Genomic DNA, 27,908 nt, shown 5'->3' with positions numbered 1-27,908 from the left:
TTGGGGTATAACGTATGCACACCAACGGAGTCTCCTCATCTCGGTACACCGGCTGAAGAAGCAGCCACACAGCCGGAGCAGAGAGGTGGCACCAAAGAGTGCGACCGACTGAGGACATCGTTCAAAGCTCGGCTAGGACTCTGTCACCTCTGCAAACTGTGCTCTTCCTTCGCCTTCGCTAATCGTCAGTTTTCTGGTCTACAGAATGGGAACAAATACTACAGAGCCCGCAGGGCCCGGAGGGGTTAGCAATGCTCACGGCAGTCGTGAACACAGTGCGGAGGGGCGGTGACTGCGGGAAGGAAAGCAAGCGTGCATTCGCCAGCCACCCTCAACCTCCCTGACGTCTTCATTTGTCGAAGAGCAGCTACGGCGCGACTGGGAAACACACGAATAACAGCAGCAGCCCTCGTTCTAGGTCCCCAGAATGCCCGGGTGTTTCCTGATGAGCTCCTGGGTGCTGGCGTTTGTGAAAGTGCGGGGCAGCTGCTCCGCTGAATTCTACTCACCACATCAGAACATTGGCCTACCCGATCTAAGCAACTTGGAAGAACGCATCAGAGTTCCTACTGAGCCTGATAACTGTTGAGATCTCTGCCACCGTGTTTAATGAATAGGAGCCACCAGGAGTGCGTGGGCTGGCCGTCCCGGGTGGGACTTCCGCGCGGTGAGTGGCATCTGCCCGAGCTGAACGTCAACAGCACCTTAGTTTCAAAAAAGGGAGGAAAAGGATCACGAGCCGGATTCTGGTAGCAGTTGCACAACTCTGTCTTCACTCTTACTCCTACCAGAAACAAAGAGCTGGCGTGAAAGGAAGACGGAGACCATCTTTCGTGTTAGAACAGCAAATGTTGTTTGATTGGAAGTTTTACAACGATGCATTTCAGTCTCTCAGTCTCTGTGGCTCTGTCTGTCCGTCTCTTCAACACATCGAGTGTAAATTGTCACAGTGGCCATCCTTGATCATCTTAAAATGTATCGCGGGGTGATCAGTGTACTCAGCATTGAAAATGTCTAGACCCGAGCCAGGCAGATCCTCTCTTGTTTAGGATCAGATAGTATTTCAGGCTCTCCTGCTTTTGCAGCAAAACACAATGCAGAGACGGAAAAGGGTGGATCTGTGCTCGAAGGAAGCATCGCCTTCAACACCGGTCTTGAGACAGAGTTGACGGGTGAGCCTCTGTGTTCAGACCCCTGAAAAGTGGATTAAATCATAGGCTTCCGTATTGAAAGCAGCCCCTGGGTGTGCTTTTGCTTTGATAACATGCCATAGTGCCTCTTCTCCTTCAAACAAATTAAAAGGAAGCCGCTCATCTGTAGCAGTTGGAGCCAGGTATGTCTGATGTTAGGAAACGGCAGATGAGGGAAGGGCTCCCCAGGGCCAGGGCCGCCTAAACCTACACACGCGTGTCCACGTGCGGTCTGTAATGTTTGCGGCGTGCACACGTCTGAAGAAGTAGAGGGCGAGGTCCCCATCAAGTACGTTTATCTCCAAGCGCGTGGCTGGAAGCGTCTGCTTTCTCTCCAGACATGCAGGTGAATCATTTAAGCCGTCTCCTGGGCAGGATGAGAAAATAGCCTTGGCACGGGGCTCCCGCGAGCAGCCTCTCTCTCGAGAATTCACCCTGCCGCCGTCCCGCTCGCCCCTCGCCCCCACCCAGCAATTTCACAGGGAAATGGGATGGTGACCCGAATAGGTTGTAGGCCCACGAGGCCTGCCATGTTGGCAGAAATGCTTCAACCGGCTCCATTTACTTCTGACAGGCAGTGCGGTGGCGGGGGGCGGGGGGGGGGGGGTCCCTTGTGGGATCAAAGCAGCTGCTGTTGAGACGCCTAGTGCTTCTTACTGCTACCGATTAGGTTAATAGTGCTTGAAGATGGATTTGTAATCAATTCAGTACCTCCATTTTCTCCTTCAAATCTGGGGCTCCCGAATCCCCACCTAGGCGGCGAGAAGTCTCCGTCGCCCCTCGTACTTGGTACAGTATTAGCTCAGGGTACGGAAATAGTGTTGCCAGATTTAGCAGATAGGAATATAGGACGCCCAGTGAAACTTGAATTTCAGATAAGTACATTCTTAGCGTATTACAGTATAAACTGTTTGGACAGACTTTCACTAGCATAGTCATTCCAAATATTTGACTCAGAAATTAGTGTTTATCTGAAATTCAAGTTAAATTAGGCGACGAGGAGGCTCGCTTTGTTAAGTGCCGCGTTCAGCAGCGTAGAATTGTGTTTTGCACTGGATACTACTGAATTTTAAAGGTGTCACTGAAGCCGGGGCACCGGGGCTCACGCCTTTAAACCTCATTACTCGGGAGGCTGAGATACGAGGATTGCAGGTGGAAGCCAGACTGGGCAGGGAAGTCCGTGAGACTCTCATCTCTGAGTAATCACCTGCAAGCCGGAGGTGGTGGAGCTGCGGCTCCAGTGCTTGAGTGCTGGCTGTGAGCAAAAACGAAAGCTCAGGATAGCGCTCAGGCCCTGAGTTCAAGCCCAGGACTAGTACACACACACGCACGCACACACACACACACACACACACACAATACAATTGCTTCTAGAAGACACTCCTGCTGGCGGATTCCTGGGCGCAGTGTCTGCTTCGCGTCCCATCGTTCCCTGGGTGACCTTGGGGTCAAGTAGCAACCTTGCCTGTCACGGCGTGCTAAGAATCTCTCACCGCGGGATGTGTGTTTCTTTAATTCATCAGGCACACAAAGAGACCAAAAAAAAAAAAAAAGAAGGAAAAAATCAATTCACAATAGCCTCAAAATTACCTAGGAATAACCCTGAAGACTGCTACAAAGAAAATGACGAAACACTGAGGAGAGAAACCGAAGGCCGGAGGTCCAGGCGTGGAAGAGTGACGCGAGCCCCAGAGCTCTCACCGGGTATCAACCTTCACTCGAGATGGATCCAAGCCTTTAACCGAAGGCCTGAAAACCTGAAACCACCACGCGGGGTGAGCTCTCCTCTACGCCGGCGCGGGCAGCCGGTTCACGACCAGTCCTCCTGAAACCCAGCAAGCAGAAGCAAGCGTCGACCGGAGGCTTCCGGAGAAGTGGGCAGCGCGCGTTCCGCGGCGTGGGGAGCCAGCCTGCCGGGGGGCTGCTCTCTGCCGTGCAGGCCAGCGAGAGAGCAAGGGCACACGCGGAACCCCGGGCCGGGCCCCGCTTGCCCGGCTCTCCGCGAGTGGCCACGGGGCCCTCGGGGCTTGCACAGACCAGGACGGCGTTTGACAGCAGCGGCCGTGTTTGATCCAGAGCGCCGACTGCGAGGACTCGCTGGCCAGCCGGGGCGCGGGGCTCCGCGAACCGCACTGGGCGATTCCGCGATGGCTTGACATCATCCTGTTTCCTCTCACCTCGGGTCATTCATCTTCCAGCAGAACGCTTGCCCTGTCTCCTGGGGTTCCATTTTTGAACAGATTTCTTAGCTTTAGTTTAAGGGTATCGGAGGCCCACGGCCCGGAAAAGCAGCACACTTTGCTACTGAAGGGTGGTTCTGTTGTGCCTCTTAGTTTACTGTGCCAGACTTAGTGTTCAGAGTCCCCACCAGTATTTCATATGAACACTAATGAGTAAGCAGCTCTAACATTACATATGAATATATGATTGTGTTTTCGGAAATGTGACACATATCCCAGTAATTATTCTTTTGCAATATTATGTTTCTGAGACGGGGGTATGCTGATTCACATAATTCCACATAACTCTTGATTATATCATTCGATGGATGTACTGCTTATATCTATCTGTTTCCTTATGGTTTTTTTCTATTGTCCTTCTTGTTTTTCTCTTTTCTGGTCATGTAAAACATCACTAAAATATTAAATCCCATCACTTCTTGGGCCAGGTGCTGGAATTCTCTGGGACATCTAGCTAGAATTAAGAGTGTCGGATCATATGAGGTAGCTGCAAGTTGCTCTCCAAAGTGGATTTACCAGTTTGTCTTCCCCTTAGCTGTGTAGGACAAAGTCTGTCGCTCCACATTCTGGCCGGCCTTTTGCATTGCCCACTTGCTGGATAGAAAATGATATTTTAGCATGGTTGTAATTAGTAAGATGGAAGTCTCGCTTGTGTTTGCCATTCACATTGTTTGCCCTTTGGATTTCCTTTTCGTGGTGTATGTAGAGTTATTTTATTGTTTGTCAAAGAGCTGACTTGCAGAGTGCGTAAGTGTATATTTGACGTGTAAATCTTTATTCTTTAACTTGATAAGGGGCGTGGATCTGCTTCCCGCCGGTGTGTGTTGGCACGTGGCGCACACTCGTTGTCTGTGTATGGCGCTCGTTTCGATGAGGTCGTGAGTGAGGACAGGAGCACGCATCTCCACTCCCATCCCCTCAGTTCCTGGCGCAGAGATGCCTCCCTGGGGAGGCCAGCAGCGAGGAGAGGCCCGGCGTACAGTGCTCCGTCCCGCCCGCCGCACAGCAAGGGTTTGCCTGCGCCGCTGCGGCCCGCGCCGCCTCCTCTCGGCCCCCGCCGGGGTGACGTGCGCGCGTCACCGGGTCCCGCGGGGCCGAGCTGCCCCGTGACCTCGGCGGCACGCGCGCGTGTCCCTGCGACGGTCGACACCAGCCCCGCGGGGTGCCGTCCTGTGCGTGCTGATTCACCGGGGGGGGGGGGGGGGGGGGTGGGGGGGTGGGGGGGGGAGCGGCGCGTTCCCGTGCTGGCCGGCCGCGCCGAGCCCCCAGCCCCGGCGCTGCTCCGGAGAGCAGAGCGGACTCCACTGCCCCCCGAGGGTCCCGGTGGGGACGCCCCGTCGCCACGCCGAAAAGCCGCTCTCCACGGGAGCCGTCGCCGTTTGTAGAGGAACACGAGAGATCGTACGCTCAATGAACCATTTCTAACGAGGGAGCACCGGGGGACAGAGGACGGCGTCACGGCTGAGCGTCAGCCGCGCACTGTGACTACGGAAGCCGCCGTCTCGACTCTCCCCGCGCCCCCTTTCTATCCCCTCCTGAACTTGTGGCTTCTCCTTTTCCTAGCCTGGGATGGGAGTATTCTTGGTGTGTGTGTGTGTGTGTGTGTGTGTGTGTGTGTGTGTGTGTCCACGTGGATGCACACTGGTTGGTCCTGGGGCTTGAACTCAGGGCTTGGGCCCTGTCTCGTAGCATTTTTACTCAAGTTTGGCGCTCTGCCACTCGAGCCACAGCTCTGCTTCTGGCTTTTTGGTGGGTAATTGGAGATCTTAGCCTCACAGATTTTCCTGCCTGGGCTGGCTTCGATCTCAGTCCTCAGGGCTCAGCCTCCCGAGGAGATGGGATTACAGGCGTGAGCCGCGGCGCCTGGCACCGTCCACATGGTCTCAGACACTTCTGGTGCGCGGAGGACTGCTTGTGAGGTTGCCTTAGCTCTTGTTTTTTCCATGGCGTCCCTTAAATCTAAAATTCCCCACCGTAGTGACTGCAGAGGCCCGCTGTTCACAGTCGCCTGTGGGGGGGGGTGTCGGGTCTCTGGTGTGGGTACGGAAGTTTCCGTGGCCCCTGTGGGAGGCGGGCCTTGCACGTCAATCACCTCGACGCCGGTGAGCTGGGATGGGGAGGAGGACTCGGCCGAGCCTCCAGGATGGCTTTCCAGAGCACGCCGGCGGTTCCCAGTGTCCTCCAGCAGGTGGCCGTCCTGTGTGTGCGAGAGCGGGACCTGTGCTCTTTGAGTTCCTAAGGAATTTGTGCTCGGCAAAGCCAGGCCTCCTTTCCTTCCCGTTTCCTTCTGGAGGTCCTCAAATCGCGGGGAGATCAGCCCACCTCTCCGCGTCCCAGCATGCTGTGGGAGGGCAGTGTGGACCGTGCCCGTGCACCTGGTGATTGGTGGTGCGCTGTGGGAGGGCAGTGTGGACCGTGCACCCGGTGATTGGTGGTGAGCTGTGGGAGGGCAGTGTGGACCATGCACCTGGTGATTGGTGGTGCGCTGTGGGAGGGCAGTGTGGACCATGCCCGTGCACCCGGTGATTGGTGGTGAGCTGTGGGAGGGCAGTGTGGACTGTGCACCCGGTGATTGGTGGTGCGCTGTGGGAGGGCAGTGTGGACCGTGCCCGTGCACCCGGTGATTGGTGGTGAGCTGTGGGAGGGCAGTGTGGACTGTGCACCCGGTGATTGGTGGTGCGCTGTGGGAGGGCAGTGTGGACCGTGCACCCGGTGATTGGTGGTGAGCTCTGGGAGGGCAGTGTGGACCGTGCACCCGGTGATTGGTGGTGCGCTGTGGGAGGGCAGTGTGGACCGTGCACCCGGTGATTGGTGGTGAGCTCTGGGAGGGCAGTGTGGACCGTGCACCTGGTGATTGGTGGTGCGCTGTGGGAGGGCAGTGTGGACCGTGCCCGTGCACCCGGTGATTGGTGGTGAGCTGTGGGAGGGCAGTGTGGACCGTGCCCGTGCACCCGGTGATTGGTGGTGAGCTGTGGGAGGGCAGTGTGGACCGTGCACCCGGTGATTGGTGGTGCGCTGTGGGAGGGCAGTGTGGACCGTGCCCATGCACCCGGTGATTGGTGGTGCGCTGTGGGAGGGCAGTGTGGACTGTGCCCATGCACCCGGTGATTGGTGGTGAGCTCTGGGAGGGCAGTGTGGACCGTGCCCGTGCACCCGGTGATTGGTGGTGAGCTGTGGGAGGGCAGTGTGGACCGTGCACCCGGTGATTGGTGGTGCGCTGTGGGAGGGCAGTGTGGACCGTGCACCCGGTGATTGGTGGTGGCTGTGGGAGGGCAGTGTGGACCGTGCACCCGGTGATTGGCGGTGCGCTCTGGGAGGGCAGTGTGGACCGTGCACCCGGTGATTGGTGGTGCGCTGTGGGAGGGCAGTGTGGACCGTGCACCCGGTGATTGGTGGTGCGCTCTGGGAGGGCAGTGTGGACTGTGCCCGTGCACCCGGTGATTGGTGGTGCGCTCTGGGAGGGCAGTGTGGACCGTGCCCGTGCACCCGGTGATTGGTGGTGGCTGTGGGAGGGCAGTGTGGACTGTGCACCCGGTGATTGGTGGTGAGCTCTGGGAGGGCAGTGTGGACCATGCACCTGGTGATTGGTGGTGCGCTGTGGGAGGGCAGTGTGGACCGTGCCCGTGCACCCGGTGATTGGTGGTGAGCTCTGGGAGGGCAGTGTGGACCGTGCACCCGGTGATTGGTGGTGCGCTCTGGGAGGGCAGTGTGGACCGTGCACCCGGTGATTGGTGGTGCGCTGTGGGAGGGCAGTGTGGACCGTGCACCCGGTGATTGGTGGTGCGCTCTGGGAGGGCAGTGTGGACCGTGCCCGTGCACCCGGTGATTGGGGGTGCGGCCCCGCCCCCCTCCCCGTCAAGGGAAAGAGTGGAGTCGGGGAGGGAAGCGCCGTTAGGGAGCCCTGTGAGCTCCGCACCCTTCTCTGCCCCGGTGGTTCTCTGGTGTGGAGAGGGATGGACGTGGAAGCTGGACGGCGCTTTCCCAGGACCTTTGAGGAGGCGCCCAGAGGCCGGCGTGGCGTTCAGGCCTCTCGGCAGCGCAGCGGCACGGGCTCCGCGCAGACCCCGCGCCGTCAGCCAGGAGCCGACCCCCGAGCCGCACCCGCTCCCTGGCGGCACGCTGGCTCCTGATGGGGGGGGTCCCGCGTGGACGACCCCGGGGGGTCATGATGGGGGGTCCCGCGTGGACGACCCCGGGGGGGTCATGATGGGGGGTCCCGCGTGGACGACCCCGGGGGGGTCATGATGGGGGGTCCCGCGTGGATGACCCCGGGGGGGTCATGATGGGGGGGCCCGCGTGGACGACCCCGGGGGGGTCATGATGGGGGGGGTCCCGCGTGGACGACCCCGGGGGGGTCATGATGGGGGGCCCGCGTGGACGACCCCGGGGGGGTCATGATGGGGGGGGGCCCGCGTGGACGACCCCGGGGGGGTCATGATGGGGGGTCCCGCGTGGACCACCCTGGGGGGGTCATGATGGGGGGTCCCGTGTGGACGACCCCGGGGGGGTCATGATGGGGGGGGCCCGCGTGGACCACCCCGGGGGGGTCCTGATGGGGGGGTCCCTCGTGGATGATTGAGGGGTCCTGATGGGGGTCCCACATGGACGATTGAGGGGGGTCCTGATGGGGGGTCCCGTGTGGATGATCGGGGGGGTCATGATGGGAGGTCCCTCGTGGACGACCCCGGGGGGTCATGATCATGATGGGGGATCCCGCGTGGACAATTGGGGGGGTCCTGATGGGGGGTCCCGCGTGGACAATCGGGGGGGTCCTGATGGGGGGTCCCGCGTGGACAATTGGGGGGGTCCTGATGGGGGGTCCCATGTGGACAATTGGGGGGGTCCTGATGGGGGGGTCCCACGTGGACGATCGGGGGGGTCCTGATGGGGGGTCCCTCATGGATGACCCCGGGGGTTCATGATCATGATGAGAGGTCCCTCATGGATGATCAAGGGGTCCTGATGGGGGGTCCTACATGGACGATTGGGGGGGGTCCCGTGTGGACGATCGGGGGGGTCATGATGGGAGGTCCCTCGTGGACGACCCCGGGGGGTCATGATCATGATGGGGGGGTCCTGCGTGGACGATCGGGGGGTCATGATGGGGGGTCCCGCGTGGACGATCGGGGGGGTCATGATGGGAGGTCCCTCGTGGATGACCCCGGGGGGTCATGATCATGATGGGGGGGTCCTGCGTGGACGATCGGGGGGTCATGATGGGGGTCCCGTGTGGACGATCGGGGGGGTCATGATGGGGGTCCCGTGTGGACGATCGGGGGTCCTGATGGGGCGTTCCATGTGGACGCCCCGGGGGCTGAGCCGGCCTGTGCCGGACGCCAGCCAGGGCAGAGGGGGCGGCGGCTCTGCACGCGGTGCTTAGACCCCAGTGCCTGGTGTGGGGAGACCAGGCCCCCGGGGCCGTGCTGGCATTTGCCTGGCGTGTGGTGTGGGGAAAGTTAATGAGCCGTTGTCTTTTGGTCGTCTTTTTTTTGTGCTAGACCTAGGGCTTGAACTCTGGGCCTGGGCGTTGTAGCCACGTCCCCAAAGGCTTTTAGTGGGAGGCCAGTGCTGGGCCGCTTGAGCCGCAGCTCCACTTCCAGCGGCTCCCGGTCCCGCAGCCTTCCCAGCCCGGGGCCGGCTGGGCACCGCGGTCCTCGGGCCCCGGGCTCCTGGGTGGCGAGGGTCACGGACGGGACACAGCAGCGCTCGGCGAAGCAGCCGTGGTGAAGGCACCCGAGCCCGCAGGGAGGGCGTCAGTGCTGCGCAAGTGCAGCCGCAGGAGGCTGGGAGACGCCGTCGGCTTGCCGGGTAGATCGGTGCCTTTGAAAAGGTCACCCTGGAGCAGCTGCTGCCCAGCCGCTCCCCTGCTCCTCCCCGCCCCCTCCACCCGCTCCCCCCCCTCCTCCCGGGCCCCTCCACCCCCTCCCCCCCTCCTCCCGGGCCCCGCCCGCCTTTCCCTCGCTCCTCCCTCGGTCCCCGGGCCTTGGGCCTTGTCTCGGTTGGTTCCAGCCCCGCCCCTGGCCGGTGCTCCCTCCCCAGAGCAGCTTCTTGGGCCTGGGAAGACTCGGCTGGCTGCAAGCTTCTGCTCACCCCCCTCTCCCGCCCCCCGCGCTCTGCTGGAGTGCGGCACGGGCTGCATGGGGTTCTGGGGGGGCCCTGTGGACCTAGCAGGCTGCACGGGGTTCTGGGGGGCCCCATGGAGCTAGCGAAAGGCTGGGTTCTAGGGGGGGCCCCGTGGAGCTGGCGGGAAGGCTGGGTTCTGGGGGGCCCCGTGGAGCTGGCGGGAAGGCTGGGTTCTGGGGGGCCCCGTGGAGCTGGCGGGAAGGCTGGGTTCTGGGGGGGCCCCGTGGAGCTGGCGGGAAGGCTGGGTTCTGGGGGGGCCCCGTGGAGCTGGCGGGAAGGCTGGGTTCTGGGGGGGCCCCGTGGAGCTAGCGGGCTGCACTGGGTTCTGGGGGGGCCCCGTGGAGCTAGCGGGCTGCACTGGGTTCTGGGGGGGCCCCGTGGAGCTGGTGGGAAGGCTGGGTTCTGGGGGGGCCCCGTGGAGCTGGCGGGAAGGCTGGGTTCTGGGGGGGCCCCGTGGAGCTGGCGGGAAGGCTGGGTTCTGGGGGGGCCCCGTGGAGCTGGCGGGAAGGCTGGGTTCTGGGGGGGCCCCGTGGAGCTGGCGGGAAGGCCTGAGCTCGAGGGGGGGGGCCTGGCTCTGGTGCTCAGCGCTGACTGCGCAGCTCCGCCCGCAGACCCCGTGGGCCGCTCGGAAGCGCGGACGGGGCGCCCCTCACCTGGACCGGGGCGCCCCTCACCCGGACCAAACGAGACCGCGCTCACGGCCGCTGGGAGGGCTGCTTGCACCTGACGCGTCTGCCCACGCCTGAATGAAGCCCAGACGTGGAGTTCATTTTTTTTTTAATTAAAATCTGTGCCGAGCGTACTGAAGTGTGTTTCAAAAGCCTTCGTTTAATTGTTGCAGACTTGACTGTTTTCACACCGTGGCTACCGCAGCCGCAGGAGGCGCGCGTGCTCTGGATGGACGCGCGCGGGAGGAGGGCCTGCGGCCGGGGGCCCCCGCGTGGCGCCTGCTCAGGGAAGCGGGGCCCTCGTTGCCCCGCCCCGTCACGTCTCCTTCTCTCGTTTGGAGGCGTGCACCTCAGAGCACGCGGAGCGCGCTGGTGACCTTCCAGCTTGAAGCGACGCTCCCCTTCCTCCGGCCCGATGGTCTGACACGTGTCCCTGCTCCCGGGAGTGGACTCCAGGTTGTCACGTGTCCGCAAGCTCCCTTGCTGGCCCAGGGCGGTCTGTTCCTCGTGAGTCTCTTCAACAGCGGGCCGGAATGGGAGCCGGCCCGCGTGATGTCAGGAGCACAAGTTGTGTGCAGGCAGTGCAGTGTGTGTGTGTGTGTGTGTGCGCACACACGTGTGTCTGTGTTGTGTCTTGGGGGGGTTATCTGGATCTGAGGCACTTGTGAAAATACCTGGCTGGTGAACGCGTGCGGAGCCGTCACAAATCATTTGTACAGATGTGTGGTTGTTCCTCAGGGTTTGACTCCCAAGGACGTGTGCTAGTCATAGAACTATAAAATAGATGCCTTGGTTCTTGAGGCATTTATCAAATAGGGAAACAGTACAAAATCACTATTATTTTCAAGGAAGAGTTTGTCTGACAGATAGCTCCCTCAAGTTATATTTAGTAGCTTGAGCTGGATACTATTTGAGTTTCCTGTCGCGTATCGGTGAGTTCAGTGTAGGCATTTTCTTTAATATTGTCCGAGAGAAATTATTTGGCAATGAGATGTAGGGGAAATAGTTATGGGGAAAATTGTGTTCTGGGAATCTTTTTTATTTTTATTTTGCCAGTCCTGGGCCGTGAACTCAGGGCCTGAGCACTGTCCCTGGCTTTCTTTTGCTCAAGGTTAGCACTCTGCCACTTGAGCCACAGTGCCACTTCTGGCCATTTTCTGTATATGTGGTGCTGGGGAATCGAACCCAGGGCCTCATGTATATGAGGCGAGCACTCTTGCCGCTAGGCCATATCCCCAGCCCCATAGGAATCTTGACAGGAGGCTGGATTAGTCTTGTTTAAGAGATAGAAGGAGGATGAGTTTTCCAGAATTCACAGAAGATGATCAAGTTTAAAGTAAGCGGCGCTATTCCTGCCAGTGGAAGGAATCTCGCCACCCCAGCACCCTGGCGCGGCTCCCGGGCTCAGCCATTGCTCCCCCCGTGGCCTCTCAAGGCCCTAAGTCGCCGGCCTCCCGTTAGAAACCCCTCAATTATACTCACACCTATTGTCCGGCAATTTGTAAACATTCTACACATTGCTCAATCATTGTTGCCCTCTCTCCCCTTTTGTATTTGGCTAATTTTTATCAGTTCTACTTCTAATTCTTCGGTCTGAGTCCTTTCTCGGTTCACGATGACTGACAGCATCTGATCCTGTGTCTCTGAATACTAATTCACCAGGACCGCTTTCAGAGGGGAAATTGCGGCGAAGTGAGGCACTGATAATTTGTCAACCTGGATACTTTGTATAGCATGACTTGACTAAAACTTGGAATTAAATACCCAAGAGAAAGGATTAAAAATAGAAAGGGTTCAATGTCAGAAAATGAATTCTCAAGGAGTCTTTCCTGCCTCTTTCATTCAATTTTACACACACACACACACACACACACACACACACACACACACACACACATACTGGCTGTATCACTTCTGCAAATCAGGCAGTGCATTCTCTAGCACTTCCAGGGAGAAACTGAGCCAAAGGGCTAAGTTCTTTTGGCTGCTGGTTCTATCTACATGCTGGTGGGTTTTAATTTCAAAGCAAATTGTAATTATTGGAGTCACAACAGCAGATACCGAATCCTTCACTTGGAAACAAGAACTGGAATGTTTTGTTATGGATCTCGATAGAAGTTTGACTCATTTCAAAATTATCCTTTACTTAACAAGCCATGAACATCTCATTAGATGGCACGGTTTTATTTATGGTTTTATTTATACATAGGCGGGTAGCTTTACAAGTCAGGTGAGACTCGTAGGACTAATTTTTTTAAATAATGTCTTCCCAATCAAAACATTTTTAAAATACAGAAATAATCACATATACCTGTGTTACAGCAAATGGGTCATTACTATACTAGTAATATACTAACTGTGTAAATAGTATTTTAGTAATGCAATAAATAGAAGAGCACGATAGGACTCATATGGTGATGATGATGATGATGAGGATGAGGATGAGGATGATAAGATGGATTTGTGCCATCTCAGCCATTGCGAGACTTTGAGATGCAGCAGGCTCTGTGGTGGTAGGCTGGCTCACAAAGTCACCGCAGCTTGAAGCTGCACAGAGCTCTCCGATCTCCAGGCCCCCTGGCCATCGGGTTTATGGGCCACAGGTGCAGTAGTGTGCGTGTGCTCGTAGAATTCTGAGCCCCTGGCAAGGTGCCTCGTCAAATAATTGCTACGTTCCATACTGCTCCATTCTGTTTTTCTCCTTTGTTGTTAATTTTTTAAAGATGTGGAATAGGAATTACCGGTAGCTATAATTCTGTTGCACTGCACCTGCCGAGGCCAGTGTTTTACAGATGGAAAATCTGGGGGTCTGGCAAAGTGAAATGACTTAGTTAAGGTCAAGTGAATTCCTTTAGCCAGTAGCAGATGTACACAGATGTGTACGGCTTTGCCTGAGTATCTAACTCCTGTCGCTTTCCTTTTCTCCTTGGATGAGAATTTCTTCTTAAGGAAAGATCCAGAACTTGCAACACGGAATGACGGAGCCTCTAGATGTTTTGGGCCTAGGCTGGGCAGGAAGGATGTGTTGAGGGCGTCTGCACGTAGCGGCCTCCGGCCCGTTCACGATGATTTCTTCCCAGTCTGGGGGACTCCTCGTGATGTACTGACAAGAGGTGGTTGCTTTCCCCGCCGGGGCCCTGGGCATGCTGGGGTGTCCTGCTGCTCTCCTGGACCTCCGTGATATCCGAGGAAGACGCCCGCCTCGTCCCTGAGTTTTCTTTACATGTTTACAAACATCGAAGAAGAAAGCATTTTGGCCTTGTGGTAAGAAGAAATTTTCCTACTTGGTGGATTATTTTGACAGCGTGCATAGCTTAAAAAATATGTTCCCCATCCTTGTCCCTTACGGACCCCCAAATGTGTCTCAATGTCAGTGAGACTCACTCAGAAACCTAGCATCTGCGCCTTCCCCCAGTCATCCATTCCCAAATAGACGCGGCGCCTCCTTTTCAAGTGGTTCCCCTAGCAACGGGGCGGCACTCGCGCGAGCAGAGCCGTCTGTCGCGTTGCAAGTCTGACTTTGGGACCTGGCCCTGTGGCCCAGGGAAGGGGGGACGGCGCTCCCCCGCGGCGCGCGGGCAGTGGAGGCCCGTGCAGGCGGCTCTGCGGAGGGTCCGCGTCCCCGCCGCCCTCCGGCCGGGGCGCCGGCCCGCGTGGAAGCTATCTTTGTCGCGGCGAGCAGATGGGAGCGGTGCCCGGAGCAGCTGAGTCACCCTGAAGATCTATTCTGGGAGGCGGTGGGCGGTCGGAGGTGCGGGAAGAGGCTCGGCAGCCGGGCACGGGAGGGGACCTCGCCTCGGGGTGTAGGGGCCCCCCCGGGGCGCAGCGTGGGTCCGTGGCGGGAACACAGCGTTCCCAGCCCTCTGGGCGTGGAGGGGCAGCGCCGGGGGGTGGGGGGGGTGGGGGGGGGCGCGGCGGGTCCGCCCCAGCCCTAAAGCTCACGCTGCTTTCTCCCACTACTGCTACCGTCACCACTAAGGATGCCGCGTGTCCCGGGTGCCTGCTTTGCTTTTCCGCACACTGCCGTCGAAGCTTCCGGTGAGCGGGTCCATGGACTCTGGTTTCGTTCCCGCCCGTGGTCCTGGGCCAGCCCCGCTTCCCAGAATGCAGCGGGGGGGGGGGCGAGGGGGACAGGATGACGGCAAGGGGAGTCACGAACGGGGCTGAGGGGCGTGCGGTGTGCGGAGCGCCCTCCCCCACGGGGCGTGAGGGGGCCTGGGTGGAGCGGGGCCGCAGCACGGAGCGCGGAGCACACCACGGAGCGTGAACACACCCGGCCCACCACGGAGCGTGAACATACCCGCCCACCACGGAGCTCCGAGCACACCACAGAGTGTGAACATACCCGCCCACCACGGAGTGTGAACACACCCGCCCACCACGGAGCGTGAGCACACCCGGTCCACCACGGAGCGTGAACACACCCGGCCACCACGGAGCGTGAACACACCCGCCCACCACGGAGCTCCGAGCACACCATGAACACACCCGCCCACCACGGAGCGTGAGCACACCCGGTCCACCACGGAGCGTGAACACATCCGGCCCACCACGGAGCGTGAACACACCCGCCCACCACGGAGCGTGAACACACCATGAACACACCCGCCCACCACGGAGCGTGAGCACACCCGGCCACCACGGAGCGTGAACACACCGCCCACCACGGAGCTCCGAGCACACCACGGAGTGTGAACACACCCGCCCACCACAGAGCGTGAACACACCCAGCCCACCTCGGAGCGTGAGCACACCCAGCCCACCACGGAGCGTGAGCACACCCGCCCACCACGGAGCGTGAGCACACCCAGCCCACCACGGAGCGTGAACACACCCAGCCCACCACGGAGCGTGAACACACCCGCCCACCACGGAGCGTGAGCACACCCGCCCACCACGGAGCGTGAGCACACCCGGCCACCACGGAGCGTGAACATACCCGCCCACCACGGAGCTCCGAGCACACCACGGAGTGTGAACACACCCGGCCCACCACGGAGCGTGAACATACCCGCCCACCACGGAGCGTGAACACACCCGGCCACCACGGAGCGTGAGCACACCCGGCCCACCACGGAGCGTGAACACACCCGCCCACCACGGAGCTCCGAGCACACCACGGAGCGTGAACACACCCGCCCACCACGGAGCTCCGAGCACACCACGGAGTGTGAACACACCCGCCCACCACGGAGCGTGAACACACCTGGCCCACCACGGAGTGTGAGCACACCCGCCCACCACGGAGTGTGAACACACCTGCCCACCACGGAGTGTGAACACACCCGCCCACCACAGAGCGTGAACACACCTGGCCCACCACGGAGTGTGAGCACACCCGCCCACCACGGAGTGTGAACACACCCGCCCACCACGGAGCGTGAGCACACCCGGCCCACCACGGAGCGTGAGCACACCCGCCCACCACAGAGCGTGAACACACCCGGCCCACCACGGAGCGTGAGAACACCCGCCCACCACGGAGTGTGAACACACCCGCCCACCACGGAGCGTGAACACACCCGGCCCACCACGGAGCGTGAGAACACCCGCCCACCACGGAGTGTGAACACACCTGGCCCACCACGGAGTGTGAACACACCCGCCCACCACGGAGCGTGAGCACACCCGCCCACCACGGAGCGTGAGCACACCTGCCCACCACGGAGCGTGAGCACACCTGCCCACCACAGAACATGAACACACCCGGCCCACCACGGAGCGTGAGCACACCCGCCCACCACAGAGCGTGAACACACCCGCCCACCACGGAGCGTGAACACACCATGAACACACCCAGCCCACCACGGAGCGTGAACACACCCGCCCACCACGGAGCGTGAGCACACCCGGCCCCCCACGGAGCGTGAACACACCTGCCCACCACGGAGTGTGAGCACACCCAGCTCACCCCAATTGGCTGCCAGGGTCCCCGAGGGCACGGGGCTTCCTTCCATGGGAAAATCTTCCTCAAGCGTGTGTGCACGATGCACAGAATTCTCAAGCGGCACAGGCCGCCCCACGTGGTGGAAGGGAAAGAAGGAAGGGGGACCCCGCCGCCCCGGGGCTCTTTGTCCTGGAGGGGGAGGGGTGCGTGGACCCCGGGAGGGTGAAGAGGAGGGTTTTCTGGAGACGAGGGTGTGTGCCGGCTCGCGGGGTGCCAGGCGCGCGGCAGGGCTCACAGCGCCGCTTGGTGCCACTCACACTCACACTCACACTCGGCATCTTCCCGGTGTGGCCAGAGGCCAAGGGCTCTGCTCGAGCCCAGCCCCCGCCCGGGGCCGAGCCGGCTGGGTGCTCAGCAGCGGCTGTGGAGTTCCTAGCTGCCAGTCGAGTCACGCACAGCGGCCTTTGTGTGTGTGAGCATCTGTGTGTGTGTGTGAGCATCTGTGTGTATGTGAGCATCTGTGTGTGAGCATCTGTGTGTATGTGTGAGCATCTGTGTGTGTGTGAGCATCTGTGTGTGTGAGCATCTGTGTGTGTGAGCATGTGTGTGTGAGCATGTGTGTGTGAGCATCTGTGTGTGTGTGAGCATCTGTGTGTGTGAGCATCTGTGTGTGTGAGCATCTGTGTGTGAGCATCTGTGTGTGTGAGCATCTGTGTGTGTGAGCATCTGTGTGTGAGCATCTGTGTGTGTGAGCATCTGTGTGTGTGAGCATCTATGTGTATGTGTGAGCATCTGTGTGTGTGAGCATCTGTGTGTGTGTGTGAGCATCTGTGTGTATGTGAGCATCTGTGTGTGAGCATCTGTGTGTATGTGTGAGCATCTGTGTGTGTGTGAGCATCTGTGTGTGTGAGCATCTGTGTGTGTGAGCATGTGTGTGTGAGCATCTGTGTGTGTGTGAGCATCTGTGTGTGTGAGCATCTGTGTGTGTGAGCATCTGTGTGTGAGCATCTGTGTGTGTGAGCATCTGTGTGTGTGAGCATCTATGTGTATGTGTGAGCATCTGTGTGTGTGAGCATCTGTGTGTGTGTGAGCATCTGTGTGTGAGCATGTGTGTGTGTGAGCATCTGTGTGTGTGAGCATCTGTGTGTGTGTGAGCATCTGTGTGTGTGAGCATGTGTGTGTGAGCATCTGTGTGTGAGCATGTGTGTGTGAGCATGTGTGTGTGAGCATCTGTGTGTGTGTGAGCATCTGTGTGTGTGAGCATGTGTGTGTGAGCATCTGTGTGTGTGAGCATGTGTGTGAGCAGGTGTGTGTGAGCATCTGTGTGTGAGCATGTGTGTGTGAGCATGTGTGTGTGAGCATCTCTGTGTGTGTGAGCATCTGTGTGTGTGAGCATCTGTGTGTGTGAGCATGTGTGTGAGCAGGTGTGTGTGAGCATCTGTGTGTGAGCATCTGTATGTATGTGTGAGCATCTGTGTGTATGTGTGAGCATCTGTGTGTGAGCATGTGTGTGAGCATGTGTGTGAGCGTGTGTACGTGTGTGCACGCGGGGCACATGTATATGTACACACACACGTGCATGGCTGTCCTGTGTGTAAGATTGTACACACACGGTGTGTATGTGCATGGGGTAGACATGTGTATGTGTGTATGTACGTGTGTGTGTGTGTGTGGTGTGTGTATATTTTGGTGTGGGGGGGGGTTGAATTCCGGGACGAATGCATGCTGTCACTGAACTGTCTCCTAGCTAAAAGTTATTTGTTTTATTTAAAGTAATGAATTGGAACAAAAAAGTCTACAGATTTTTTTTCTGAGGCATAATCTTAGGCACATTTCTTTGTTATAGGCGATGTTAAGTGTGGTTAACAGTTATCTCTTATTTTCCTAACTAAACCGGTTTGACAAGGGTTAGTTCCGTGCTACTTTTTTTCCTTCTGTGTCAGGCTTTTCAAGGAAATACAATGATACTTTAAAAAAAAAGTAAGTGAAATTTAAAATCCTGAGAGAGAATGTCTCCTTTTTACCGATCCTCTTGTTTAGATGATTGAGGTGGCACATGGTGGACTTTCGCAGGGACCCCTGGGAACAAAGAGGGCCTTCTGTCTTGGTGGATGAACATTTGGCCAAGGCTGCGGGGGACAAGGGGCTTTTGTGGCCCGCATTCCCGGGTGCCCACAGCCTGCTCCGTGGGGTGTCCTCAGAGCCTCCGGAACGCGCTTTCACATAGTTTGCAAGCCCCGTCTCCCACACAGTCCTGGCGATTTCAGAACAACGCGTGTGCGCGCGCGCGTGTGCATCAGGGCCCGCTGCTCACGAGCGGCGCACGGACCCGGTGGCAGCAGAACACAGGGCTCTGTGTTCCAAGTCCTTCTCAGGTAACCGGAGGGAACAGCGCCAGGGCTGACGCCAGACACTGGTGAGTGACTCTTAACGTATTTCCACTGTGAGCACTGCAGATGGATTTACAAACGAAGACTTCCCCCGTGTGCTTAGACGTGGCTGGGAATCACAACCAGAAGACCTGAGGAAGCTGTTCGTGGAGATTCACTGGTGAAGAGAATCGTGAATGACGGTGGAGTTTCCGTAGGGACAGAGATTTAGGGACATAACCAGCAAGGCGAGGAAAGACGCGGCAGAGTTGATGAAAAAGTGAAGTAAGATGGAAATAAAAGATGAGCACTTCGCAAAAGCAACTTCACAAACTCGGAAAGTGATGGTGGGGGCTCGCACGCCTCTTTCCATTTCAATGTGCGTTTATTGTGCAGTTGCTAATTGCTTTGGGAAACTCAGCATTCCGGCGCACAGCGGGGGTTAGAGACGGCACCTTTGCTGTTCCGGTTGGTTAGTCTCCAACAACTTCCCAGAGTGATAGCGTGCGCTTCCTGCAGGGCAGCGAAGGCGGCTCTTGCTTGTAAACTCTGAACCAGCTTTGTTTTAACTAATGGGCAGTTTGAGGAAGTAGGTAAGGTACTTTTCTTTTAGGCCAGACGGTTATGCTTTATTAGGCTGCTGTCATGAAGCTCAAAACGCTTTCAAATAACCTGTTATTTTGTGAGCTTGATTTTTTTCTTCTTATATACTGCACTATTACTTTATGGTACACTTTGAAAAGAAAGAAAAAGGTGCGCTTCGTATTAAATTTTATATTTCTTCTCAGTATCTTCCTTTGAAATGATGCTTTTTTTCTGGCTCTAGTGGATCCGGGCATTACAGTAGTAACATGTTTGCTTGTATGCTTTCTCCTTTCTATGAAGAACATTTTTACTTCCAATTAAACTGAAAGCCAGGCGCCAGTGGCCTGCGCTACTGTGGTTCTAGAGCAGTCCAGGCAGGAAAGTTCACAAGACTCCTTCTCAAGGAGCAGCTGGGCCCGTGGAGAAGCCCTGTCACCCTAGCCGGGTAGGCAGCCGGGCCGGTGGAGAAGCCCTGTCACCCTAGCTGGGGGGTTGGAGTGGAGGCGCAGGCCCGAGCAGGAAGCAGCTCCTGACCTCAAAAATACCTGGCACGGAAAGGGCTGGAGGGCTGGAGGCTCAGAAGTAGAGCGTCTCTGTTCTAACCTGAGTACTACTGAAAACATAGAATAAATAAAGCTGGAAGGCATGTTTTGTTGTTGTTGTTGTTGTTGAAGAGAATTTGTTCTTTTCTATGACACAGGACCTCGTGGGACTCGCCCTGGGAAGTAGAAGCTGACTGTAAAATATTGAAATAACCTTTGATGGTAGCTCACATTGGAAAGCGTATCCTCATCATAGAGTTACAGAACGGTGGTGTGGCCTTAAAGGATGCCAGCTTCGGTCTGTCCACTTCCCAGCGTTTTGCCGAGCGCCTTCTGTGTTGTGATTTGCTTCTCGTACGAAGCACGTGGGGAGGATTCCCCGGGAGGCCCGAGTATTTCGTGACGTGAGGTGGTTGATCCTTAACCGTTTCCTCGTGACTTGTCGGTGTCTCTTTGGATACATGCGTGAGATCTTCCAGCCATCGCGGTTTGTGCAGTGGGTCCTGGCGGTGCTCACGCCCCTCGTCACGCATGACGAGAGGAGCAGACACCTGCGTGCGCAGCCCCGGCCGCGGGCTTTATGTAGTCACCTTCACGCTTCTTGGCAAACTTTTGTCGGAGTCAGCTGTTTGTTTTCTGGATCTTGTTGCCGTGTCGGGAAGAGCGGTGCTTTGCCCTGTGTTATTCACTTTGGAGCCAGTCTCTTACGAGTACCGCGGCTGGGAGGTGTCGTCCTCGCACGTTCCATTGGAAGGGTGACGGGTGCCTGCCCTAGTTCAGCAGTAGCATCAGGCTTCGGAGGGAACTTGGGGTCACGTCTGTGTCTTGTAACTTCACAATGCCTCGCCTCCTTTAGGGAGATGGCTACTCGAAGGGAATGTTGTGTTCCGTGCCGGAGGGGAGACAATGAAACGTTTGTGTTAATGAGATGATCTGCGTGCAGGAGAAATGGTTGTATCTGAAGGATAGAAGAGGTGCTCCCTCTCCAAATAAATTATATGTCCTCTTACTAGCCAAGACTGATCTGTCGTCTGTTTCTCTCTCTCTCCCTCCCCCCCCCTCCCCCCACTCTCTCCCCTAACTAGATCCCTCCCACCTTCTACCCAAGTTAGAATGATTCCTGTAGGAATTGCTCTAAGGAGATGTGCTCTTTGAAGCAATATGTAGTTTCTGACCACAGGATTGAGATGCTATTCTAACGTAGATCCATTATGTTTTTATTTTAAGCAAAAATCAATTATGATTTCTATCACTAGACATGTAAAACTAGCAATTGTTAGTGAAATAAGGGAAATAAAATTATTGCCGAAAAATTGTCAGACTTTTACTAGCACTGAACGCGTTAACAGGGGAGTCACCCAAGTCCCTCAGTGGAAACTTTTATCCTTGGTCCTAGTTTTGGGTAAATACTTGTGCCTTCCCACGCCATATCTTTCACTGTCAAAGCGCAAATATAGATCGCACAGGTGTGGAGGAAAATCAATACTTAGAAAAATGGAAGTACTGGAAGCCGATGACAACAGTCTCCCTCACCAGTGAGAACTTTGGCGAGCTGTGTATCTGCTATCTGAACACCCAGTGTCTTCTAGAACAGGGGGATAGAGTTCATACGGAGGGCTTGTGGATTCCAGTGGCTGCTTCAGAGCTAAGTGTGCTAACAACAAGGTTTCCGTCACCGGCGCGCCCCGCGGTGTGCAGTGTAGACACCGCAGACAGACGGCCGAAGCGGCTGCTTTTCTGAAATGATCGCCGCATGCTGGGTGCTTCTTTATTTAGACGTGGTGTTTGCGTGTGTCTCTGTCTCAGCTCTCGTGGGCACGGCCGGCGTGGTGTTTGCGTGTGTCGCTGTCTCAGCTCTCGTGGGCACGGCCGGCGTGGTGTTTGCGTGTGTCGCTGTCTCAGCTCTCGTGGGCACGGCCGGCGTGGTGTTTGCGTGTTTGCGTGTGTCGCTGTCTCAGCTCTCGTGGGCACGGCCGGCGTGGTGTTTGCGTGTTTGCGTGTGTCGCTGTCTCAGCTCTCGTGGGCTCGGCCGGCGTGGTGTTTGCGTGTTTGCGTGTGTCGCTGTCTCAGCTCTCGTGGGCACGGCCGGCGTGGTGTTTGCGTGTGTCGCTGTCTCAGCTCTCGTGGGCACGGCCGGCGTGGTGTTTGCGTGTGTCGCTGTCGTGGTGTTTGCGTGTGTCGCGGTCTCAGCTCTCGTGGGCACGGCCGGCGTGGTGTTTGCGTGTTTGCGTGTGTCGCTGTCTCAGCTCTCGTGGGCACGGCTGGCGTGGTGTTTGCGTGTGTCGCTGTCTCAGCTCTCGTGGGCACGGCTGTCGTGGTGTTTGCGTGTGTCGCTGTCTCAGCTCTCCGTGGGCACGGCTGGCGTGGTGTTTGCGTGTGTCGCGGTCTCAGCTCTCGTGGGCTCGGCCGGCGTGGTGTTTGCGTGTGTCGCTGTCTCAGCTCTCGTGGGCACGGCCGGCGTGGTGTTTGCGTGTGTCGCTGTCTCAGCTCTCGTGGGCACGGCCGGCGTGGTGTTTGCGTGTGTCGCTGTCTCAGCTCTCGTGGGCACGGCCGGCGTGGTGTTTGCGTGTGTCACTGTCTCAGCTCTCGTGGGCATGGCCGGCGGGTGGCAGTGCTTGCGGGTCCGGCGTCCTCCCCTCTGCGCCTCGCGCTGTGTGGTCTGGCTTCTCTCACTGTCACAGAAGACAGAACTGGAGAGCCGCCTGGAGAGAGAAGAGGGGGGCGGTGGTGACTTCGGCGGACCCCACTTCTGGGGCCGGGAGGACCTCCTGTGAAGTGCTAAGTGTGAAGTGTTGGCAGAACAAATCTGCACATTGTTCCTGAGGAAACACCTCAGTTTCTCAGTTTCGGGGGAGGTTTGGCTTCCTCTCCTTTTAGCATTCTTTCTTCCCCCTTCCCCTGCGTGAGTGTGAGCATGTGTGTGCGCGCGTGTGTCGTTTTAGTAACAGGCTCCCTCCCCACCCCAGTCCCTGGCTTCCCGGCTCCCTTCTGCGATGAATCCACGCTTCCAGCCCAGGGGCTCCTGCAATGAACTCGGGCGCGGCGGTGGCGGTCACGGCGGGGAGCGCCCAGACCCCACCCCAGGTAACCCCACCCCAGGTAACCCCACCCCAGGTAACCCCACCCCAGGTAGAGGGAAGTCTTGGCTCGTGCCGAGACTGAAACACGGAGCAGAGCTGCGGTGTCCTGGGCTCGGGCGTGGCTACCAGAAGGTGGGCGGGGGAGCCTGGGGTGCAGCGACCTTGGGTCTGTGGGGATGAAGTGTGCTTTCTCGGGAAAGGCAAAGGGATCGTGGGGCAGCCAGGAGGCGGGGCCCCCCCCCGGCCTGGCCCTGTGCCGCTGGCTCTGGTCCTGGCGACCTCTGTGGGTGTGAGTGTCCCTGTCACACAGGAGGCCGCGCCGCCTGAGACCCGCCGGGCATGGCGAGCACAGGGCTGAGATGATCAGGCTGTCGGGGGAGCGGGGGGGGGGGGGGGTTAGACGCTGAGCATTTCCAAACAGACTCAGGAACGATTCGAATCCTTGCAGCTCTTCCTTCCCCCATTCGCGCCGTTCCCCCTCCGCCGCTAAGGTGCTCCGATGCCATGGACAGCTGAAAGTGTTAATTGGCAATTACGCGCGCCATGCTATTCACATGCACGGCGTGGAGGAGGCTTTCTCGTCACCATGGCAATCGTGGGGCTCCGGTGGAACTTGGCCGCACACCGCGCAGTCCAGAGCAGGCGTTTCCTTTGTTTCTTTTCTTTTCTTTTCTGAACGAGCAATTCCACAGCGTGCAGCGTAGCGTGCGACTCTCCCCATCCTCCCGAGCCCGGCTGGGGTAATTGCACATCTCTTTCCTTCTGACATTCTTGCTAAGCGAGTATCGGGCTGGGGTGAGGAAAGGGGCGGCCGGGTGGGTGGGAAACAGGCGCGAGAGGGGCCTCGTGCCCCGCACTCCCAGCGTCAATCAGCACGCCACGGGCCTGGCTCGGATCGTGCAAAGACGACCGCGCGTGGCGGGGAGGGTGGCCCATCCCGGCTCGGCAGTGGGAACCCCGCAACATGGATGTCCCTCGCCCACTCACTCTTCTGTCTCCGTGCTTTCTGGACGGATGTCATATAGTTGTCCAGTAAGTGGCTTTCCTACACTGGCGAGGACGTGTTACATTGCTCGGCGCTGCCTCAGGACCCTGCGGAGATTTAGTAGAGGGGAACCGCCCCACGTGGGCCCGGCGTGGGCCCCCGCAGCCCGAGGCTATGGGGTAGGGATCCCCTCGGGCATCGTGACAAAATCCTGTGGCCACGCACGTGCCGCTTTTTCTGTAGGCTCTGCTTCTGTGTCAGTTGCTGTCAATCTTCGATAGGCCTGCGACTTATGATGCATCAAGGGTAGAACTTGGTATCTTGGCGACTGCAGACTCATTGACTTATACAGTGTCCGGGGCTTTCTGAGAAGTACGGTGTCACCATTGTACCTGCTCCGGAAGGTAAAGACACTTCCTGTTTCGAATGGCTGTTTGCATTCCCAAACCACGGGACACGTATCCCAAAGCCTCATTCCAGGACTGCAGTCTGGGTCATCACAGGGAAGATGAGTCAGGAAGCCAACAACAAGGTCACAGGGTCACCCCTTCTCCCGCGAGTCCCCCAAACTCCCGCCTTCTTGATTTTATTCGTTTGCCCAAACGACCTTCTAGGATGGACAGTCCACACTCCACCAGGATACGGATGATATTAGACTCAGGAGAATCTTCCTAGCTGCTAAGACGTGCAGGAGACTCGCGTCTTCTTTTGCTTCCTGTGCGTACCCTCCTCCCTTCCTCCAGGATCTTGCTTTCTGCTCGTGTTGTCTCAGGCCTCTAGGTAGGGTGGCCTCTCCTGGTCAATGAAGTCTGCAGTACCGTTCTTCTTCCTTCTGTGGTTTTGTCTCTGTTTCTGTCTCCGTGGGTTAACAGGCTGGAGTTGTCTATCTGCCTCCTGCTGATCACACTGCCTCGGGGCTGATCCAGGCCGAGCTCGGCCAGGCTGGAGGCTCCGGTGCTCTAGGCGCTCTGGTACGAAGCCCTGGGTCCGTCCGGAGGGTGGCTCTTTCCTGCCCGTGACCACTCCGCTGGCCCTTGGCCGTGCCTCGTTGATCTGTTGCCCTGAGGTCGTATTCGTCACCCTGAACAGGCTTAATACGATTACTTTTCCGCCAACGGACACTCGGCACACCTGTACAGCAGGCCGGGGTATGCTGGTAGGCAAACTCGCCTTTTCAGATCCTGACCTTAGCACTCATTCTAAGGATGGGTGTTGAAATTTTCCTGCAGGCTTGTTGGTCAGTAATCAATCAATCAACGGAGCCCCCGGCCCTTGAAGGGCTGAAGAGATAAAAAGTCTGACTCGAAACAGACCCGAGGCTCTGCTCTGGATGAGCCCGCAATGTAGGGCGTCTCCTCTGTGCTGGCGGTGATCGACAGCCCCGCCCTCTGGGGGCTCCTGGGGCTTGCTGGCCCTGGTAAATGCTGGGGGAAGAAACGGCTCTGACACGCCCTGACTCTGTGTGTCATTTTACTGACAGCAGCGGGCATGAGCACAGGACAGTGTGCGATAGACTGGAGATGAGATAAATAGGGTGTTGCCCGGGGTCAGAGTGCGAGCGGCCCTTGGACAGGAGGAAGGTCTAACTCACTGTGTGTCTCTCAGGTCTCCTCTGCGGACTGTGACGCCACGCCTCTGCTCTTCACCTTTGTCCCCACCCTCCGGAGACTTCCGACCCCCGTGCACTGGGTTGACACTTCCCAGTTCCTTGTCAGAATCCCTGAGGAAGCCTGTGAGCACAGCCCAGACACTGTATCTAGGGTAGGCGGACTTCTGTTCTTTTCATGGCAAACTAATATGTTAAATTGGGGGCTGGGAATGTGGCCTAGTGGCAAGAGTGCTTGCCTCCTATACATGAGGCCCTGGGTTCAATTCCCCAGCACCACATATACAGAAAACGGCCGGAAGCGGCGCTGTGGCTCACGTGGCAGAGTGCTAGCCTTGAGCGGGAAGAAGCCAGGGACAGTGCTCAGGCCCTGAGTCCAAGGCCCAGGACTGGCAAAAAAAAAAAAAAAAAAAAAAAAAAAAGTTAAATTGTCCATACCAACGAGACTTGGAAATTTGTGCCAATGAATATTTCGTCTGCATCAAGTAAGATGGCTGTGAAATCTAAAGTCTGATTAAAATATAATCAATCCCGCAGTGGCATTTAGTAGATACTATGTTGAAAATGAACTGTACAACTTGTGGGCAGGGACAGGAAGGACAAACTGGGAGAGAGGGAAGGAAGAAGTGACACTGTCCTAAAAGAAATGCACTCATTACCTGGCTGATGGACTGGTCACCCCTCTGTACATCACCTTTATAATAACAGTAAACATTACACACACAAAAACACCCACACATACATATATGTATATATTTATACATATATACACATATATGTACATATATACGTATATATGTATATATATACATATATACATATATCTACATATACATATATATGTATATATATATACATATATGTGTATGTGTGTATGATTATGAGGGCTAGGAGTGTAGCTCAGAGTCAGGTCTTGCCTAGCAGGCTTGGTGCCTGCATATATTCAGTTTTATCCCAGGTTCTCAATAGTGCATTATTAATGCATCATTATTAATTTATTAGGCATTATTAATGCATTCCCCTCAATTCTTCTATTGTTTGCAATTCTCAGGACACATTCTGCTTTCTGGCATCTTCCTCCCAATGCATTTTATAACATCAACACTGCAAGTGTTTAAATTCATCTTGAAAAGAAATCTCAGATAAAGGGACCATTTGTTATTGTTTTATATGCAACCAAGTAGCACTACTTAGAAATATTACACCTAGGCCAGGCATCAGTGGCTCACATCTATGGTTCTAGCTACTCAGGAGGCTGAGAGCTGAGGTTCTCGGTTCAGAGCCAGCTGGGTAGGGAAGTTCGTGAGACTCTTATCCCCAGTTAGCCACCAAAAAGTCAGAAGTACTATGGCTTAAGTGGTAGAACACCAGCCTTTAGTGAAAAAGCTCAGGGACAGTAGGACCCAGGCCCTGAGTTCAAGCCTCAGGACAGGCAAAAGATAAAAAAAATAAATAAAAACTTCCAACTAATGTTGGGGGCAACGGGAAATGTCGACTTGCTCCGTTTGCTGCTAGACTAATAAATTTGTAAAATTTGATGGAAAGTGTTTATCCTCGATCATAAAACTGTTCCTGACCTAGATTTTGGAAATGTGTCTCAACTTGAGTTAGAATAGTTAAATTTAGAGCAACTTCTTTTTATAATCTTGAAACTATATTTTAACATCTCGTTGAATTTGTTGTGATAAATAAAACAAGGTTGGGGGAACTCTGTGGTGCTCAAGTCAGCAGGCAGAGGGTGAGATCGTGAGACTCGCCCCGTGTGGGGAGCTTCCTGTCTAAAGTAGCGACGGGCTTCCCTCCCTGTCGTGATCAGCGCCGCTGCCTTTGCTCCAAGACTGAGACAGGAAATGCAGAGCAATGTAGAAAAGTAATTGGGGAAAAGAGAAATGGCCAAATACCTAACACCAAGCAGGGCACAGGGAGGAGCAGCCCCGCATGTCGGTGAGACATCTTACCACTGGGGCGGCCGTGGACGTGTTACCTTGGCGTGCTGCTGGTGTAACAGGCGCGGGTGCACGGCCGTCCCTGGTGTAACAGGCGCGGTGCACGCACGGCCGTCCCTGGTGTAACAGGCGCGGTGCACGCACGGCCGTCCCTGGTGTAACAGGTGTGGATGCACGCACAGCTGTGCCTGGTGTAACAGGCGCGGGTGCACGGCCGTCCCTGGTGTAACAGGCGCGATGCACGCACGGCCGTGCCTGGTGTAACAGGCGCAGATGCACGCACGGCCGTCCCTGGTGTAACAGGCGCGGGTGCACGGCCGTCCCTGGTGTAACAGGCGCGATGCACGCACGGCCGTGCCTGGTGTAACAGGCGCGGTGCACGCACGGCCGTCCCTGGTGTAACAGGCGCGGTGCACGCACGGCCGTCCCTGGTGTAACAGGCGCGGTGCACGCACGGCCGTGCCTGGTGTAACAGGCGCGGTGCACGCACGGCCGTCCCTGGTGTAACAGGCGCGGTGCACGCACGGCCGTCCCTGGTGTAACAGGCGCGGTGCACGCACGGCCGTCCCTGGTGTAACAGACACCGATGCTCGCACGGCCATGCCTGGTGTAACAGGCGCGGTGCACGCACGGCTGTGCCTGGCGGTGCTGGTGCAGATGGGCTGCGAGTGGGAGCACTCTGGAGGG

The 27,908-nt window shown here is 57.2% G+C and overlaps 1 protein-coding gene across 4 annotated transcripts in view; it reads left to right on the top strand.

Moving 5' to 3' along the window:
* Positions 1–27,908, top strand: part of LOC125352479 (muscular LMNA interacting protein) — a 123,665-nt gene that overhangs the window by 25,304 nt on the left and 70,453 nt on the right. For 3 of the 4 annotated variants that reach the window (XM_048347611.1, XM_048347609.1, XM_048347608.1), the window contains exon 2: positions 25,275–25,430. The exons of the other annotated variant lie outside the window; for it this stretch is intronic. In XM_048347611.1, the coding sequence (XP_048203568.1) occupies positions 25,275–25,430 (156 nt within the window). The remainder of the gene's footprint in view (positions 1–25,274; positions 25,431–27,908) is intronic. 4 annotated transcript variants of the gene reach the window in all.

Source organism: Perognathus longimembris, chromosome 6, assembly GCF_023159225.1.
Source record: "Perognathus longimembris pacificus isolate PPM17 chromosome 6, ASM2315922v1, whole genome shotgun sequence".
Taxonomy (NCBI): domain Eukaryota; kingdom Metazoa; phylum Chordata; class Mammalia; order Rodentia; family Heteromyidae; genus Perognathus; species Perognathus longimembris.
Note: the sequence above shows the minus strand (reverse complement) of the source record. Positions and strands in the feature narration are given on the sequence as shown.